The following is a 19,534-nucleotide window of genomic DNA, read 5'->3' as shown; positions in this document are numbered from 1 at the left end:
GGATCTGTTCCTGGTCATCGGGCACTTCATACTTACTCTGGTATAGGAGTGAAGCTTGTCTTTCCCGAATACTAGGTGTTACTGTAAAATCTGTAGACATTGTATCTGCATCTATATTATACCTGATTTACTATGCTTCTGTTTGTATTAACACTAGATTACTTTTAATATCTTTTTACTGTCTTTATTATAACTACTGTTCTAATTGTTATGTCTTTGCTACTATAGTTGTTATTGGAGCTTTTCTCCCAGGGCCTCTGTTGAAAATGGGCCACTAGCCCAGTCGGACCATCCTGATAAACAAATGTAAAATAAAATAAATAAATAACTAAATTTAAGGGCTATATATTATTGCTTATATTAATCATAAAGTGTGGTGTGACATTTATGAACCACACAGACACCTCTCAATCTGAAATACTTTTCTGAGTGTATTGAGGAATATATCTGCTAATACCTGCACTGATGAAATAACATTTTTCTCCTTACAGATTTCAGTCTATCCATTTTAAATACATAGTCTTATCTTGTTCACAGTAATGGTGTCAGGGCAGAAACTATAATAGTAAGTAATGGTCATAACATAACAAAAGGTATTGGTTGTGATACCAGTCCATCACAGGATACAGGCACACCTACTACTCAGTTGCCCTCCTCTGACAAAACTAGGGGCAAAATGGAGCATTACTAGTTATCTGTCATGTTTTAGGGATGTAAAAGAAGACTGCAGCAGCAGACACAAAACATATGGGTGCAGAGAGGGCATAGAAAGCCTTCCAGGAACACCTCAGCCAGGAATAAAACTAGATAACCAAGTATTGCGTGGCAGCAACCCTTCCTTACATTTTCAGATGACTTTCCCTCCCTTCAGTGCTGGCTTGCAGCATAAGTCTGCATCTCAGCAGTGCAAAAAATGTTAATGATGTTCTCTTTCAGAGTAGATATTGATTTTCCCATCTAATCATAATATTTCTCCCTCCAACCCAACCACTGACCTTATCAGCCTGAAAGCTATTATAACAGTTTGGGGTAAGTTTCATCCACTAGGCTGCTTTGGCTCATACATGACAATCACCAGAAGTCTGATTTACAAAATGTCATCCCAAAAGTCAGTAAAAAGCTTAGTAAACTTTACGAGGCAAGCGGTTTCTGACAGATAAGACCAATGTCATTGCAGATAACTCAGTCTTCTTCAATCCATTATGTTCTCTTCTCATTTCTTTACAAGCATTTCCTCAATTCTGCAACACAAACTTGAACTGGCATACAACAGAATCTCCAAATTCAATGCTGCTACCATGGCAAAAATATCATTGTTATTCACCAAAGAGGTTATCATCATCATCATAATCTTCAACCCTCCCTTACCTATTTTCTACATGGGGTCTGGGTGCCATATCAACTGCCACAATCTCTGTCTTTCAGTGCCAATCTCCTACCTTCTTGGAAAGTCATGCCTGACTGTTGCAGGTCTTCTCTCATACAGTCCATCAATCTCTGTGCTGAATGCCCTTGTTTCCTTTTGCCTTCTTCATGTCTGTCCCAAATCTTCTTCACCAGATTGTCTTTTACTTTCTTGCAGATGCCTAAACCACCTTAATTAATCTGTTCTCTTTGACCTTCTCTGCAATTGGAGTTATTTTGGCTTCTGCCCTGTGATCCTTATTTCTTTGTCTGTCTCATAGTCTGCATCATACATCCATCACAGGCACTTTACCTCGATGACATCTATGTTTATCAGCTGTTCTGCATGCACTGCCCAGGTTTCTGGACCATACAGTTGTATTGGTCACATCACTGTCTAGCACATCTTACTTTTTAGCTTCTTTGGCATTCTTCTCTCATATACTGCACCTGACACTATGCGCCAGTTATCTGTTGCCACTCTCATTATAGCTTTGGCCTCCTCATTCAGGCTTCCCTCTTCCTACACCATGTTTCCCATCTACCTAAAGCTGTTAACCTGCTCCATTATCTCCTTTCTACCTCAGTTTTCAGCTTCTTCTGATTTCCCCATTTGCTGCCATTGCAATTCTCTTATCTGTATTCAGTTTCATCTCATGTACCTTCACTTTTACATTCTGCTCCCCAGTCATTTGCTGAAGTTTTTGTTCTGAGTCTGCCTGTAATGCCACATCATCTGCATACAGCAGCTTTGCTGCTCTATCTCCACTGCCCTCTTTGCTTTTGTAGTCCATCACCAGTATAGACAATAGCGGGTGGAGAGCTGAATTTGGTGCATACCCACTCCCACTTGGAACCTCTCTATGACTCTAAACATTGCTTGTACTTGTGTCACTGTGTCATTGTACATAACCTCACTAATTCTTTATTTGTTTCTTGGACTTCAAAACATCACAGGACTATCCAAGTCACTTTTCTTGAGTCCTTGTCATATGTTTTCTCCAAGTCTAGAAATGCTTAGTTGGACTCTTTCCTCTATAGCCTCTTCTCTAGTATCTGACACACTGCAAGCATTGGGTCTGTTGTGCTGCATCCTGATCTGAATCCAAACTGCTTGTGTCCCATCTTACTTTCTACTGCTGTGTATACTTTTTTGTCAATCAACATATCCAAAACTTTCATGCAGTGTGACAGGAGTTTGATACCTCTGTACTAACAACAGTTGTGAATATCCCTTGTGTTCTTGTAGACAGGCAATAGAATGCTTATTCTCCAGTCATCTAAATAGGCCTTACTCTCCATACTGTTATGAGTGCCCTTTGGAGCCATTTGTCCCCAAACTCCCTCAGCATTTTGATTGTATCTGCACTGACCTCATCTGAATTGCTCATTTCCCTGACTTCATCTTCATTCGTGTTGTTCTTACGTCCATGGTGGGCTCCTCTTCTTTCATCATAGGCTGTGTCTGGTGCAATACAGCTTTTGTGGGGATTTCTTCATTTTGAAGCTGCTGTAAGTACTCCTTAAATTTCCCTTTGATGTCCTTTGGACTGGTGAGCAGGTTGGTGCTGACATCCCTTATAAAGGGTGTCTTCTTTATCTTTTTTCGTTTTCCTTACAACCTGATAAGAGTTTCTTCATGCTATCTATGGAGTCACTTTATAGAAGCTTGTAGAGTGCCTCTGATGCCTTGTTCTTTGCTACTGCAAATGTCCTTTTAGTCTCATTGTTAGCCATTCAGTACTCATTCTTAGCCTAGTGCACATTTTCTATCTCCCACGTTTTCCTGCACTTCATCTTTCTTTTGAAGACTTCTTGGACTTCTGTATTCCACCACCAGCTTTCCTTATGTACCTTACTTCCAAACCAGGCTCAGATGCATATCTGTTCTATAGTCCTCACACATGTGCTGCCATTCTTCTTCAGGTCCAGCTATTTCCTCTTCTTCCTGAGATGCTCCAGCCTCGATTATTCCCTTGAACTCTTTTGCTTTCTCTTCAGTCAACTGAAAAGCTTACAAAGGCTTAAATTTTGTAACAACTAGCTGTAACTGTGCTGTCCTTCATTTGCACTCACCTGTAATGTCTCAGTAGCACATCTTTAGCTGATAACTTCACTGATTATTTTCCTTTTCTTGAACTTAAAGTCAAGTGATCATCGTATCTAAATCCAAAAATAGTTTGGCCGTTCTAAATTTTCCATATTCTTTGACAAATGGTGGAATATACTTTCTCAATGTATCAGATGAATTCCCAAATGAAAAACAAATCAAGATGTTGCTAAACCATTACTTGCAGTGCACATGGACCTGCAGCACTGGTGTCTTCTACATGATTTGCCTTGGCATTTTGTTAATGAGGTAAGTCCACTGGCCACAAGGGTCCCTTTTCGGGGAGAATCTGGGTGCATTGCCTGGTTAAGTGACTTGGTCAGAGACACTCAGTAGGCAAATAGAGGTGGAAGGAATCAAACTCTGTACCATTGGCTACAGAAAACAACTTGTCTTGTTAACAGCTCAGAGCCTTAATCTTCTGTGCTTAGTGGCTGATCTCCATCAAACTTACATTTACATTTGAGGGAACATTTGCATTAAAACATGATATGAATAATGCTTCTGATTTCTAAATACACATAAAGAAAGAATACTATGCACAGTTAATGGTTCAGCAGTACAACTTGTGCTGGGCAGATAAGCCAAGTTGTGCCGCTCCACTATTAAGTGCTTCATTGGCATTCACATTACATGTAGTGCTACATCCACTTAAATGTGAATTTGTATGAGTGTGAGTTGCTCCAGTAGGCAGTTTGAACAATTGCTCAGTTTAATGCCCTATCAACCTATGTTGATAGATAGTACAGGTACCTAGCAGATTAACCACAGGCATACACTGCCCCTATCCCTGATAGGAACATATGCACACACAAGACTTGTGCACTGTACTTATCGCAGCTGCTATCCATCAGAGGAGGTTTATTAGAGCAGAACCACTACAGATCATTGCTCTTCTCACTTAGCATATCCAGTCTGATAAAAGAGACCATGCCCAAACAGGTGATCATAATCCTGAACATGCAGTCATGTATGTATACACACACACACACACACACACACACACACACACACACACACACACACACACACACACACACACACACACACACAGACAATAAGGCACACATGCAGAGGTAGCTATAAACAAATCCAGTGCAAGTGCACTCTGTATCCATGCTCTACCCATCTGTACCATTCGCACGTCACATCAGGCAGTGGTTATCCAACACACATAAGACATGCACATGCTTATACTCACAGAAAATAATCATACAGACTCGCTTACAGAGCCACGCCCACTACTGCTTTACACCCCCTCACACCCCCACACAAATGTCACACACTCACACTATACTGTGCTACTTATCTGGATCAAGCAGTTTGGGCAGGTTGAAGCTTCTCCTATTAACCATATAGAGATTTTCTCCCAAAGCAAGGTGTATGCAGATACATTGTTGTCTACACTTCAATATTTGCCTGGAAAGGATGTCTATAAATCACTGTACTAGGCAATTTATTCACCTAAGGACTGCATTCATTTTTTTTCATTCTGTAATTACCCTTTGTATCCATTTCTGACTCAAGAGGGAGGCAAAACCTACCCTGGCAGTCCAGTAGATAGACAGGATGCTAGCCTACTATGGCACGCACACACACACACACACACACACACACACACACACACACACACACACACACACACACACACACACACACACACACACACACACACACACACACACACACACACACACACACACACACACACACACACACACACAGTCTATTATTCACACATGGCACTTATGACCAATTTGTTAGGATTGTGACAAAGGGAGATACTGCCAGCACAGCTATCTGGAATTTTGTAAATAATAATAATTCATTTGTGAATATCAATGTGATTTATATAAGATGCTTGTGTTACAAGTGTATTAAATATGTGTGTCATGTATATCAAACTGCTAGTACAGATGTATGTGTTGAAAAAGTTTTTGAAAAGTGCTGTTTGAAATCTAACCACAATGTGCCCTGCTGAAATAGAACAGAAACATACATGCACTATTGTAACTGTTTAAATGTATATATATTAAATGTGGAAACTGAAAAACAGGAAGTTAACTTCAGAAAAATAGCTGAAATTAAATTACTTTATGGATACGCAATAAAATATGGTGTCTTTCAATTTTCACTGAACTAGAGACACAAAGTTTGTGCTGAGAAGATTTCTGTATTGTCTTTGGAGTGAACTAATCACTACCACTGAAAGCATATATGAATGCAATTGTTTTATGACTTCCAAAGGTCTATGTATTTTCACAGGTAGATGCTAAATACTTCCTGCTTCATCAATGGTTGTTTCATCTGGGAACTAGAGTCAGATGACAAGACATGATGTCATTCTGCAACCTATCCCAGCAGTAATATTTGAGATATTAATTTGAGAAGTCTGTTAGGGAGACAGGGCATTCTGTATTCTATCTTGGACCTGACAAGAGCATTCAACACAACATATGCCTTGCTCTAATTAAGTAAGTTAACTAGGGAATAGTAATTCTCTTAGATAAATTCAGGAATATAGTGAAGCTTAGTTTAGATATTTTTCTTTATTTATTTGAGACTGTTCTTCAGTGTTGTTTTAAATATTTCCTGTGATTATGAACTCTGATGTCACTGTGAATATATACTGAGTATTTCTTGTTCTTTCATTGTTTATTATTAAATATATTTAAACATGTCCTTGTGGTTGATCTGTGTAGAGATATTTAAGTTTTGAGAGTACTTGCATATTTAGTGGGGCCACTGTGTCGACCACTTCTAATAGCCTTGGTTTTGGTCAAAATACCATTTATATTAGTATTAATATTACACAGTAAAATTGGGCACCCTTTGTTAAAGGCCTTAAAGTAGCTGATAAGGGCTTCTGGTGGCAGTGATAACTACCTTATAGTCTGGGCAGAAGGGAGCATAGCTAATAAACCTTTGCCAGCCTTTCCCAGGTTTGTGTGTGTGTAAAACAAATCTCCAAAAGTGTGCATGTCAGCTATTTGAGCAGGGACACAAAGCACTGGTGGGACAAAGAAAGTGTTGGAGGACTTGGCTTGGAACCCTGGCTAAGGACTCAACACTATAGCTGTGCCAGTAGGAAGTATTATTGGGGATCTGGAGAAAGAGAGAGGAACCAGCCCCGGACTGACTGTAGTCTCTGTGTGCTCTTAAGGGAATTTGCACTTGATGCAGAGAACTGCATCTGGAAATACTGTGTATGTAGTGTCATCCTCCCAGTGAATGTCCCCCACTGTTGCCAGTAATGAGAATTGAGGCTCCATGATTACTGGTCCAGTGACGGGTTATCACATTATTGGTGAACAGTGGTGGGATATCCACATATTGGGATTCAGTAGTATGGATATTGAACTCCTGTAGCCTGCTAACAGTGGTCACTAAAGAAGGTGTTTGTACTTTCAAGCAGCCACATGGTAGACAATCAGAGTTTCATATCACAGTAGTTTTGTTTATTTTTTGTTAGCTTAGTTAGTTATGGAGAACAGACAAGGATGTCAGCAGAGGATTATGACAAGCCTGACAAGGAGCCAGTTGGCTGAGATGTGCCAAACGAAAATACCTGACTAAAGTAGAAATTATTGCAGCCTTAGACACAAGCTGCATTACACACCAGCAACCAGGAAGACAACCAGACTGGCCTTGGGGATGTACAACTCTCAGAAAATGGACAGTTCAACTTTGCCTCAGAGGACTTAAAAATTCATCTGGAGTTAAAGAGACTTGAACTGGAGACCAAATGTTTGGAAATAGAATCAGAAGAGAGACTTCTGTGTTTGGAAGTCAAAGCCATTATTAGACTCTCTGAGTTTTATTACAAACTCAATAAAATAAAAAGGCTCCAGCTAGCAATGCATATTTTCTTGAATGCCTCCAAGCTAATATGGTCCCAGAAGATCTCAGAATGTGGCATTTTCCATCAGGGCTTGTTCCTGACTCCCAACTATATTTCAACCTCATTGCACTTTTCAGCATGCACGGCTGTGAGTATACGGAATTACTGGTCAAATATAACAACAAACTAATTGAAGAACTCATAGCCGATACGTCTCGTTTGGACCATAGTATTACTTCTGAAATCCAGTACGAACAGTTTAAAATGGTATATATACATATTTTTAAAAGTATAGACCAAAAGTTCAAACCATAAAGAACTGGAAGCTTAAGAAACTATAAAGTGTCCATAGACAGTACTCTAACAATATTGCATATCCCCCACCCCCTATTTCACAAACCTGGGGTACTAGATATTTTAAGAATGTGCAAAATGCCCCAGTCATGGAAGAGCAACAACGTAATCCTTCCGGACTGGACAATGTTGATAACACCAATTTTTTAGGCAAAGGAGAATTTTTGCCACTAAGGAGGTCGGAGAGAATAAGAGGACAGCCACAGAAATTTTCCAATCAATGGCAAACAGCCACTTGAGGCAAATATTCACAAAGGGCAGGAATGAGAGCACAAAAGGAACAGAACAGAGAGAGAACCTGAACATCAGCCACATGCCACTCCCTGAGCCTTCCTTCTGGGACTACAAACAATGATGCTCCCTTATCACCCTGTAATATTGTAAACAACACTGATGGTGACTTCCACATCTACAGTTTCTCCTCTTATAGCATCACTGAACAATGCTGTAACTTTTTTTCTAAAGGGATGGCATTCATCTCCCATAGAGAAATTGACCAACCAACAGTTTTAATGGACCTTAAATTATTCATGAGAAATTGAATTTTAAACTTTTATTTCAAAACTTGAAGACAGCTCTTAACTGTTGCATATGTCTAACACCTTCAATCCCCTCCTATCCATTTTTTCAATATTGTGAAATAATCTGTGAGCTGAATATTTGTAATTTAGTATCCAGACAACACATTAAACATAGGAACAACGCTACTTCTGAAGAAAGAATTATTTTATGGCAATGTCAGGATAATAATTCTGTAAGAATCATGAAACCAGATGAGGGGATGGACTTATTATGATGGATGAATCTGATTACAAGAAAAAAATGCGAAAAGTGTTATGCGATGATGCATACACAAAAGTCTCAATAAATGAACTGAACATAGCATACATCAAAATAAGAATAAATTTAAAGGATTTGCTAATTTTTTAAAGAAATTGCTATAGAATACTATAGCTACTTGAGTGTGAACAAACCAACTATTCTATGCATTTTCACGATTCCGAAGCTGCATAAAAATTTAGCACAACCACCATTCTCCCCCATTGTGGACACTAGGAGTTCGATAACCCACCCCATTGCTAAACTCCTAGACACTAATGTTAAGGATCTTGTGTGTTCTGAAATATGTGGCTGTTGTGATTCTTGGAATTTCTATGGAAAATTAATGATATACCTTTTAAAGAATCTTATACCTTGATCACCATTGACATGAAAGATTTGTACACTGTCATCCCACACCAACTTAGTGTCAATTGGTTCACAGAAGTCCTGGCAGACAAGGGGGTGAAACAAGATCAAATTAATGTATATGAAAATCTCCTTGAACTTGTTTTGGAAAACAATTTCATCATTTTTGAAAAAGCAGTGTTTTTACAAACAAAAGGAGTTGCAATGGGAACAGCATGTGGGGGTCTCTTTGCTAATACAGTTATGATCCAATGGGAGAAAAAATTATTTTTGTTTTGGCTTTTTTTACATCATATAAATTTTATACTTGCTATCTGAATGATATTTTTATCCTATGGAACAATGATAGTCATATGATTCCCTCACTTATTGATTACATCTACAATACTACTCCTTTTTTGAAGTTTACACATCAGTCTCATGATAGCCACATCACCTACCTTGACATTTGATTTACAAAAGATATCATACAGAAATGTTTTACTTCAAAAATGTTTTGAAAAGAAACTTATTCTAATAGTTTCCTTCATTTTATCAGTGCCCAGCCCCATACACAAAAAAGTTTTCTTAAAAGGGCAGTTTGTTCGAGCTGTCCACTTGACCAAATATAACAACTGCCTTTGGGAGGCATGCTTCTTAAATGTGGCTATCCTTTTAACTTTGTCAATGATCTAATGATTGACATTATAAATAAGGGTGAACAAAAATATTTTCTTCCAATTTTGGGCTCAACTCTCACTAACCTAACTGGCTGTTACTATTACTAATAACACCAACAATACTGAAAGATTCAAGAATTCTTTCATTACAATATTTAGTTTGAACAGTTTCTTCATAAAAGACATGAAAAAAAAATTTGCATCCTCATGAACGAGAGAAATATAAGATACCAAGTAGGTCTTACCCCCAATTTTGTTTTTAAAAAAGGCACGAACCTGAAGATTTTTGAAAGTATTTACTTCCTATGAAATACAAATGCAGGCATGAAGAAATATGGGTATTGCCCTTGCTGCAGATTTATAATTAAGGGTAGTACCTTTATTGTCGCCAATACATTGTTTAAACCTAGAAACAAATTTAGCTGCAACTCTACCTGGATTATCCATTGTGCCCACTGTACCATATGTCTGCGTTCTATATTGGAAAGACTGAGAGAAGATTATGGGACAGGATATATAAGCACATATATGATTTGAAGACCAGAAAAGACACAAATGACTTGTCAAACATGGTGCAGAATATCCAGATCATACCTTTAAGGTTTCTGTCATTGAACAGATTCATATAAACAACAGAGACCATGGTCTTTGGTTTTTGAAAAACATGAACTCTAGTGGCAGCTTAAGCTTAATGCTATAAATTGGCCTGGTCTTAATGACCAGGCCTTGATCTCTTGCCTACTAAAATTAAAGGCAATTGACATATAGTATATTGGTACTTTGTATATTCATATTTAAAATAAGAATATTGTTTTACATTATTATTTTATATAAAATAAATTTATTGAATTTGTTTCTCATGAAGTTTATATTGGATTTTGAAAAATATGCACTTTATGAACAATCACTTTATAATTGCATGTAACTTACAGTTTTTTTACAACATTTTTTGGTTTTGTATTTATTCTTCATTATATTGGTTCTAGTAACAGACTATGTGCCACAGTGCCCTCTAGAGACAGCGTTGTCTCTTTAAATATTTTTGGTTCTGAACAGAGGCTAGGCAATCATGTGACTACTCTAGTTACTTTGAAACGGGACTATAAAAGGCCTGTTTTTTCAAATGTTTTAATCTGATGAAATTTTCTAGGTATAGAAGACGAAACAAAAGCCATTATCTCACTATTTTATTTCAGCTTTGACCAATAATAGCCAGAGGATTTTTAGTACGACATTTTTTCAGAGCATCTGTAGGATGCACTTGTCTTCTATACCACACTCACCTGGTTTTAGTTTGTCTTTCTTCGTTCCTGGTTTATTTCTTTATATATTTACTTGTGAATTTCAGGTTCTTCTCTTCTTTCTTCAAGACTGTATATATTTTGTGTATGTAGTATTTATTTCTTTACACAGCTTTTGATTGTAGCAGCACACGAGAAACTAAAAAATCTGAAAATCAAACCAACACATTGGACAACAGCAAAATGACACTTTTCAAAGTTCTACAACAATCATAGGCATAAAATGGCTAGATTCTTTCTCTACTCTCATTAGATTACTAATAATCACCAAAATAGTTGTTTTAAAAGCATTGCTTTACTTTCATTCACATTTTCTTAGTACTCTTGCAAAGACATTACAGCTTCTTTAAGTTGCTCAACCTTTTGTTCCACTTATTCCTTTTTTGCTTCTGTAAGATACCTTTTGTGACTATTATTATGTTTCTCATTTGTTTTATTGGGTACTCATTTCTAGTCTTATCTAATAACATTTCCAATAAAAGTTGACTCATCTAATCATTAAATGACTTCCTTTATAGAAGAAATATTGGAAAATAAAGATGTTTGTCACAACAGACTTTACTTGCTTACAAAAGATAATTTGCATAGGTGGATTATCTGACACCGTCACTGGATATGTTTCTGTGGTTCAGACTGTGTTGCATCATTCTTTCATTATGTAACATCTATCTAATCTTGCCCAGTAACCACATTTTTGTAAGAAATGTGCATATTTCCTTCACCGTGCCTTATTTTTATTACTTCATTAAGCTTAAGTACATGGATAAACTTCTGTAAATACCTGCCCTCAACAGTATTCCATAATATCTTTGCCTTCCCAAGATGTTTTTCTTATTTCTTGTAGTGTTCCAGCTACTACCATACATCCTTGATGAAATGCTATGAATTCTGTAATAATATTCTTTATATCTTGTCTCTCTGCTTTTGGTGAAATATTTTGTGCAACCAGTGTAATTGTTACACTGTGACAACAACTTCTCACCAATAAAAATCTTCCCTGCCTACCTTTCATTTGTTCCTCAATCTTTGTTTCTGAACTCTTTTTAATTAAGATCCCTTTCTTTCATGTTCTTTACATTCCAGCAAAGAAAATATCCTTCTCACTTTTCTTTATAAAATGTTCATGCTCTTTATGGTTTGGGTGTGTTTCAGTATTATCTGTGCATTACTATTATAAATGACAAGTCAGTTTCTTCTGTTTTGTTTCACACCATCTAGTCCATTAGCATTCCAAATCACTAAGTCAAATGAAGTTTTGTAACAAACCAATTTGTCCAGGGACATCTTCAGAGGGGTTAGACAAATATAGCAGTAGAAGTTATGAGGGTGGGGGGGATGAAAGGGTTAAATGGAAAGGATGGATGATTGGGAGGAAATGAGGTAAGGGGGGGGCTTAAGGCATTTAGGCAAGTGTAGCTGGGTAAAGGACCACATTTTGCGAAATGGGCTTCGGGCTAGGGTGGTGCAGCGGTAGCGTTATCGCCTCACAGCAAGAGGTTCTCCCATTCGATTCTCGGCTGGAGCACTTTCTGTGTGGAGTCTGCATGTCCTCCCCGTGGTTGAGTGGCATTCGAAAGACATGCGTGAATGGGTGTGCCTTCGTTGAAGGTTGGGTGTTGGGCTGGTACCTCGGCACCGTAAAAATCTACTGCCAATCATTAGCGGACCTGAGTTCCGCTGTGGCGACCCCTAACTGGGAAAAGCCGAAAGAAGAGGAAGAAGCTTTGGGCTTGGGCTCCTGGGACTGTTGCAGCACATGTATTGTGTTTGCAGTGCTGAAATACTGTAGTTTCTTTTTCACGGGCTGTGGGCATATTCAGTGTCTACACCATTTGACTATGCTGATTTTGTGGAGTTACCAGATTTTATCTCACAGTGTTGGCAGTGTTATTAAAGTTGTGTTTTTTTGGCTAATCAGTGGCAAGTCATTGAAGTCTGTAGTTGGACATAGTGACATGCAGGTGACATTAAGACTTCATGCTCTACAGAAAGTTCATGAGTCAGAACCGGTATCTTGTTGGGCCTCTACAGTAGATGTATTTGGAGAAAGTTGGTAGTTTGTGCTTTGCTTCATAAGTATGTTATTAGGAGGGAAAAAAAAACATTTTAGAGATTTGGGTTCATGATGTAGGAGGGCAAGGCAGCTTCTATAAAATAACTGGATTTGTTGATGGGTTTCTGAGGAGACAGAGCATGTGTAATTACTGTAAGTATATGGACATAGGTCAATGTTTTACATTAAGAGGACAAAAGTATTTGACCCAATCTAAGTTGAACTGTCAGAGTAGGGCGGTTGTATATATGGCACTGTGCCAACAATGCCCGGCCATTTATATAGGGAAGACCAACTGTAGAGAAACCCACACATACTCTTTTCTATATATCCAATTGTTGGAAGAATTTACTTTGCTGTCTACAGCTAAGCATCAACCAGTAATGTTTGCATATTTAAATAAAAAATATGCAGTTGACTCTTGCACTGTTCTGTAATATTCTACCATTCTCACCTTTATATTTAATGTTTGTTTGCATACATCTTATGATAAAACACGTATTTACATGCCAAATGTAAAAAAAGCATTTGGTATACCTCATTAATACCTTTCATTATTTTTCTGTGCCTTTTTCTGTTCCTATCCCTTGAAATCACAGAGCCTTCATCTCTTATTGTCACATTCACCCCACTTTTTTGTAGTATATCTGAAGACTGGTATATGGCGACAAGAGCCAGGGACTGTGGTCATCATCTGGCAGGAATACATATGTTTTTGTATGCTTCTGACTTTCCCATGTGGTGGCTGATGAGAGCAACACCAAACCAAAGCCTGCAGTTTTGTCCCATGGTTTGTGTGTGTTTGTATACCTTGTTGAATCAAATCTGCCTACAGTGCTATGCAGTGCTTGCCATACCTTGCATCTGTCCCGATTTTTGCAAAATGTCCACATTTTTGCCTCATATTTTTATGGTCCTCATAAAATTTGTTGTTTTCTTGCAAATTACAGAGGATTGAAGTCAATAAGTAATGACACACATTTGAGTTTCAGACATCCTTCAGAAAATGTATGCTAACACAAATCCTGTTATTCTAACAACTTTCTAAGTGTATAGGAGCAATATTTAAAATCTGTGCCTATTTTGGGGCCTTTGTCCCCCCATTATTTTAAGCTTTGTCCAAATTTCTTGTGCTAAGGGATCGACAGACATAGTGACAGAGATGATAAACCCATTCTTTTTTGTTTCTTCCTGATTGGTACATCACCTGATCACCCCAGCTGACAGCAGACAGAAGCATGAGCTGTCTTCCTTGCCTGAAGAATGGACAAATAACTGCAGATTTGTAGTCCCCTATTTTCCTGCACCAGTAATCACATCCCTGACACTGGGACTCTGTTATACCATCCCAGTTTGAAGTGAAGCTGGCAATATCCAATACATTCTTCTTTTGCACTTTATTTATCAGTGACTGCATTTTGCAAAGTAAAAAAGTTAAAATTCCATTTAATATTTTTAGTTAGCATTATTCATTACCCATTCTGCCTGTTCCTATATTATGATTTTAAAAATATGTTTGCAAATTACTTCTGTATTTTAAATTCCTTCCCTTTTTTCTACTTCCCTTCAACCATTTATCTAATTTCTGCAGAATATCCTTTCAGACATGACATAAATTCCAAAAACAGTTATTATTGTAAAATATTATCAATAAAGCACAAAGAAATACATTAATAATAATCCTAATCCCTTTGTTTAACGATATATTATCATTTCATAAGTTTCAAGTGATTACCCATGCCCCAGATACAAGGGTTATTAATAACCACACTTCCATTTCTCCAGATAAAAAAAATGCTCATCTAACATATATTAACTAAACAAAATTAATATGCTAATAAGGGCCACCTAATTATTTTTTCATCTCATATGATGCTTGCCTTTTTGGAGTTCCTTGTGTATATTTTAATTTTTCTCAACAGATTCTATCTTTTACTTTTCTTATAAAAATATTCTTACAACAAAACAAAATGAAAAAAAAAGATACTTTACAGCTTTTCTGCAAATGGATAAATGTTTATCCTCTTTTATGTCTACTGGGATCATTTGGTGAACACCTTTACTCCATTTCCATTTCACACATGGAAAATTTCACCTAACTAAATGGCGGATGACATCCTATTTTATTGATCTACTTAGTCTGATGTTGACTGAGTACTGGTAGATTACAATGGTATTGGTGGTAATGATATTTGTGCCATTTATTGTTATTTCTATAGTGATACAGAAGATAATAATCAGGTCTCCTGTCATAACCTGCTTGATATGTGTTCAAGATATGGACGTCAAGAAATTCACAGCGAGAGCAAACATTGAGAGGTGAATTCTGACATTCAAGTCAAGAACACCTAACAAGCAAGGTTATGATCACAGAGACTCAGTAATAAGTCTCTGTACTGTAGCATATGGAACTTAATCTGCATCTGTCTAATACAATAATCTAGGACAAAAGTATAGGGGCACTATGTGTTTTACAGCTTTTAAAACTGTCACACAGTCAGCAGAAAGTGCAAACTGCTTTAAAACTTGAAATACGTCATTAGTCTGTCTTTTTTCTGGCCATTGTAGTGTTTAACTTGTTAAAGCTATTTGAGTTTACTGCCACTTTTCTGTGGTGATCACTGTCTGCTATTAATGTTCTAGCATGAAACTAGAGCTTAACAGCTGTGAGGGGTATTTAATAAGCTTATCCCTTACTTGATTTTGGAGAATAACAAATGTGCTCCATTTACTACAGTTGTATTATGCCCTGCTGTTGCTGATGTACTATCCTTTGAATGTTCTATACTGGCACATATTTGTTAGATATGCCTGGTTTGTATTAGTCTTATGGGCCAGGTCATGGCTGAAAAGGGTCCCTGGACCAGTTGTCTTACCTGGCTAACAACATAAACTAAATATATTCCTACATATATAGCTTGCTTTACTGAATTGTTTATATGGCAATGTTATGTAAATAGGCTGTGAATTAACACTGAATTTCTCTATTTCTTCTTCAGGACACACATAACCATGTTCGTGTTCTCTTCCTTTGGGCCATACTACAAAACTGTGAATCACAACAAAACTACAAAAACTTCCCAGACAGGAAAGAACTGGCATATATAATATGGACAAAGGTGTGTGATATAAATATTCACTGAGTAAACAGTTTTCTTAAGATAACTGCCTGCCTCATGTGCATCTCTTAACTTACTAAACATTGATAAATGTACATGCTATCCAAAATCCATCCATTCATCTATAACCCCCTTTTTCCATTTTTTAGATCAGATCAGGGTGTCACATTGACAGTGACCGTCATCTAAAGCCAGTGTTCATATTGAGTTGACAATGCTACCCCCTGCATCACAATGCTGCACATGGTTTCTGAAATGTACTAATTAAAAAAAAAGATTTGCTTAGGTTTAATATTTTTACTGTGCTGCCTATTATGTGGCTGAAAATTGGATGCTTCTTACCATAATTATTCTGTCTGTTTATAAATGCATCACAATATTCCTATGAATTTCATAACTCTTATTTTGAAGTAAATATTAGTTTTTAAATGAATGGCATCAGATCATATGTTTGCTTGACAGACCTTTTTGAATACAAAGAAACATCTTACATGCATAGCTATTAACGTTATCTCCTACAGATGGAGTACCATACATGCACACACACACACACACACACACACACACACACACACACACACACACACACACACACACACACACACACACACACACACACACACACACACATATATATACACGTAAATAGGGATACAACATCTATTGTCACTAAAAATTGAATATCTGAAACATCCCCCTCACCGGTCACATTATATAAATCTTTCAAGAAGTTTTCAGTAACTTTCAATACTAGGTCACTCATGTCAAGAGCTCTTCAAAGTTGTTTATCCAAATAAATGGGCATAGCCTGAGTCAACCAACCACTCCCAGCTACAATCAGTCTAAACTGTGGGAGTGTAGGGTGTTTGTGGATATTGGGTACGCCATGAATCCGAGGAATAACAGGAAATTCAGTAATAAAGTAATCAAATAGTTCCTTGGTAAGTAGACCTAGATTAAAGCATTCAAGTAAATAATTATCTATTCTGTTCTTCATCACACTCACAATATCAGCTCCCACACTAATATATGTATAAGTATCAGACAACATCTGATTCATCATATCATAATAATATCCAGAATCTAAAATCACTACACAGCTGCCTTTGTCTGCCGGGCAGATAGCTATATTTTCATTCTTAATCAAATCATTCAAGGCTTGTTGTTCAAATCCAGTCAGAGTATTACAACTTATCATCTGTATTCTATTAGTCACTTGATATATTTCTTTCTCACAAACTGTGAGGAAGACATTAAGTGCTGGTGTAAAAGCTGGTGTAAAAACACTGGGTTTCCTAAAAACCTTAAATTCAGGATCCTGCCTCTCAGAAATATTAGGTCCATCATCAAGAAACATACGCAAAGACAAATTATGTGCAAACAACCGTAAATTAATCATACAGTTAACAAAATCCACTTTAGCTGTGGGTATAAATGATAACCCTTTTGACAATACTGACAATTCATGCTGGGCCGGATTCATGAAGGCTTGCACGGAGTCTAAGAGTAGAGTAAGACTCCAGCCAGCCAACATGTCTGCCGAACGATCCAGGAACAGCCAGCAGGGGCATGCAAGAGAGCTCCTAAAACAACTCTTGCACGGACAGTGTTAGTTTATGCAAATTACCTCATTTGCTGCTGAAAGCTATGCAAATGAGGTTAATTTGCGATCCAGGAAACACTAACTTGTCCGAGTAAGACTAGTGTTATTTGCAGAAATGTACTCGGTTGGTAACTGAGTACCGTTCTGCAAATAGCAAAACGGAGCTATGATAGCTCTAAATAAAGGATGCATCCAATTGAGGAAGTATGCCAATGGCCAAATATATGGCCATTGGCATTTTTATCTGTTGCAAAATAATAAAATATAATTTTTTTTCCTTGATCTCCAATGTTTAAGCGTAGCGCAGCTCTGTGCAAATGTGAGGTGCTCTAAAAACCAGAAAAACAAAAAATAAAAGCCACAAATAGGCATTTTATTATAAATATTCATCTTCCATGCAGGTGAATGGCAGGCTGAAGACAACATGGCTACTGACTAGTGCTTGCTAAGGGAGGGAAGCTCAGTCTGAGAGATGTAACCGAGCATTAGTAGGCAATCTTATGCAAATGAGTATAAGGATAGTGAATCCCAATTTTCCCTGCCATGTGAACCATGTCCCTAGAGTGTAAGAGTAGGATTAGGGGAGTAACAGAGTAGAAGATAGGTGACATCATGAGGGGGTATGTATCAAAAAGACTGTAAGCTTATTGGAGCAAAGTGGCATGTGTTTGCTGTGAGTTACTCAGGACTGGAAGAGGCGTGTCTACAGTTGTCTAAATTGAAACCCAGAAACCGAAGGTGTATGCCATGGCTATCACTAAAGTTTCTTGCAAACCTGCATACACTGTGTGCGCGTGTGTGCACCTGTAAACCCGTCTAAGCCTGTGTGCATGTGTGTGCCTGTGTAAGCCTGTGTAAGGCTGTCTAAGACTGTATACATGAATGTGCACCTGCCTAAGCCTGTGTACACTTGTGTAAGCCTGTGTGCGCGCGTATGTGCATGTTTGCGTGGCGCTGTCCCCTGTGGAAACAGAAAGGGGAAAAGGAAGGAAAAGAAGTAGTAGGAAGTTAACCAAGGAGAACTAACAGAGCTGCCAGGTGAAATCAATCAGAATCAGGCAATTACACAGGCAGTACAGTAGCACAGCCCAGCACTTAAAACTCTGCAAACAACATTCCTCCATGTTTTTCTCAGAAACACTGCAACACTGCAATCTACAAAGAGAAGTGAAAACTTAAAAAGCTTAACTGAGAAAAAATAATGTTAGGGGCTGCCACTGCTATTATAAGGCAACATGTGCAAGATGCTGAGGGTGGTGCCATTGTGAATGCTGCTGAGCAACCCACAGTGAGGAGACGGAGAAGAGTGTACAGACCCAGGGTAACCTACCAGGGGCTACATGAGCTGGAGATAGTGGAGCACTATAGAGTGGACAGAGAGCTCCTGCAGCAAATTGTTGAGCTGTGCAGGCCACGCCTCACACACAGAACCAACAGAGGGGAACCCATCCCAGTGGAAACCAAGGTATGTGTTGGCCTAAGAATACTAGCAACAGGTACCTCCCAGAGACCAACTGGTGATATGATGGGGATTTCACAGGCATCAACATCCAGGGTACTTCACCAGTTCCTGAATGCCATGTCAGCACATGTCGGTGATCATGTATATTTCCCCAAGTCCCATGAGATATTGCCCAGCAATATGCATCTCTTCCATCAAATAGCAGAATACCCTGAGGTAGTGGGTGCAATTGACTGCATGCACATACACATCAAAGCACCAGTTGGGTGAGTGGGGTAAGGTCTACATCAACCGCAAGGGCTTCCACTCCATCAACTACCAGGTCATGTGCGATGCCCAGGGCATAATACTGAATGTGTGTGCTGGCTGCCCTGGAAGCTACCACGATTCCCATATCTGGCATCTCTCACAGCTGTACCAGACATTTGCCAATGGGGACA

The 19,534-nt window shown here is 38.1% G+C and overlaps 1 protein-coding gene across 1 annotated transcript in view; it reads left to right on the top strand.

The window, feature by feature from the left end:
• Positions 1 to 19,534, top strand: part of LOC122805507 (transient receptor potential cation channel subfamily M member 2-like) — a 914,064-nt gene that overhangs the window by 405,523 nt on the left and 489,007 nt on the right. Inside the window, exon 12 of the mRNA XM_044075701.1 lies at positions 15,910 to 16,029. Within this exon, the coding sequence (XP_043931636.1) occupies positions 15,910 to 16,029 (120 nt within the window). The remainder of the gene's footprint in view (positions 1 to 15,909; positions 16,030 to 19,534) is intronic.

Source organism: Protopterus annectens, chromosome 6.part1 (assembly GCF_019279795.1).
Source record: "Protopterus annectens isolate FY-2018-M chromosome 6.part1, PAN1.0, whole genome shotgun sequence".
NCBI classification, from domain to species: domain Eukaryota; kingdom Metazoa; phylum Chordata; order Ceratodontiformes; family Protopteridae; genus Protopterus; species Protopterus annectens.
This window is presented reverse-complemented; position numbering and strand designations above follow the sequence as displayed.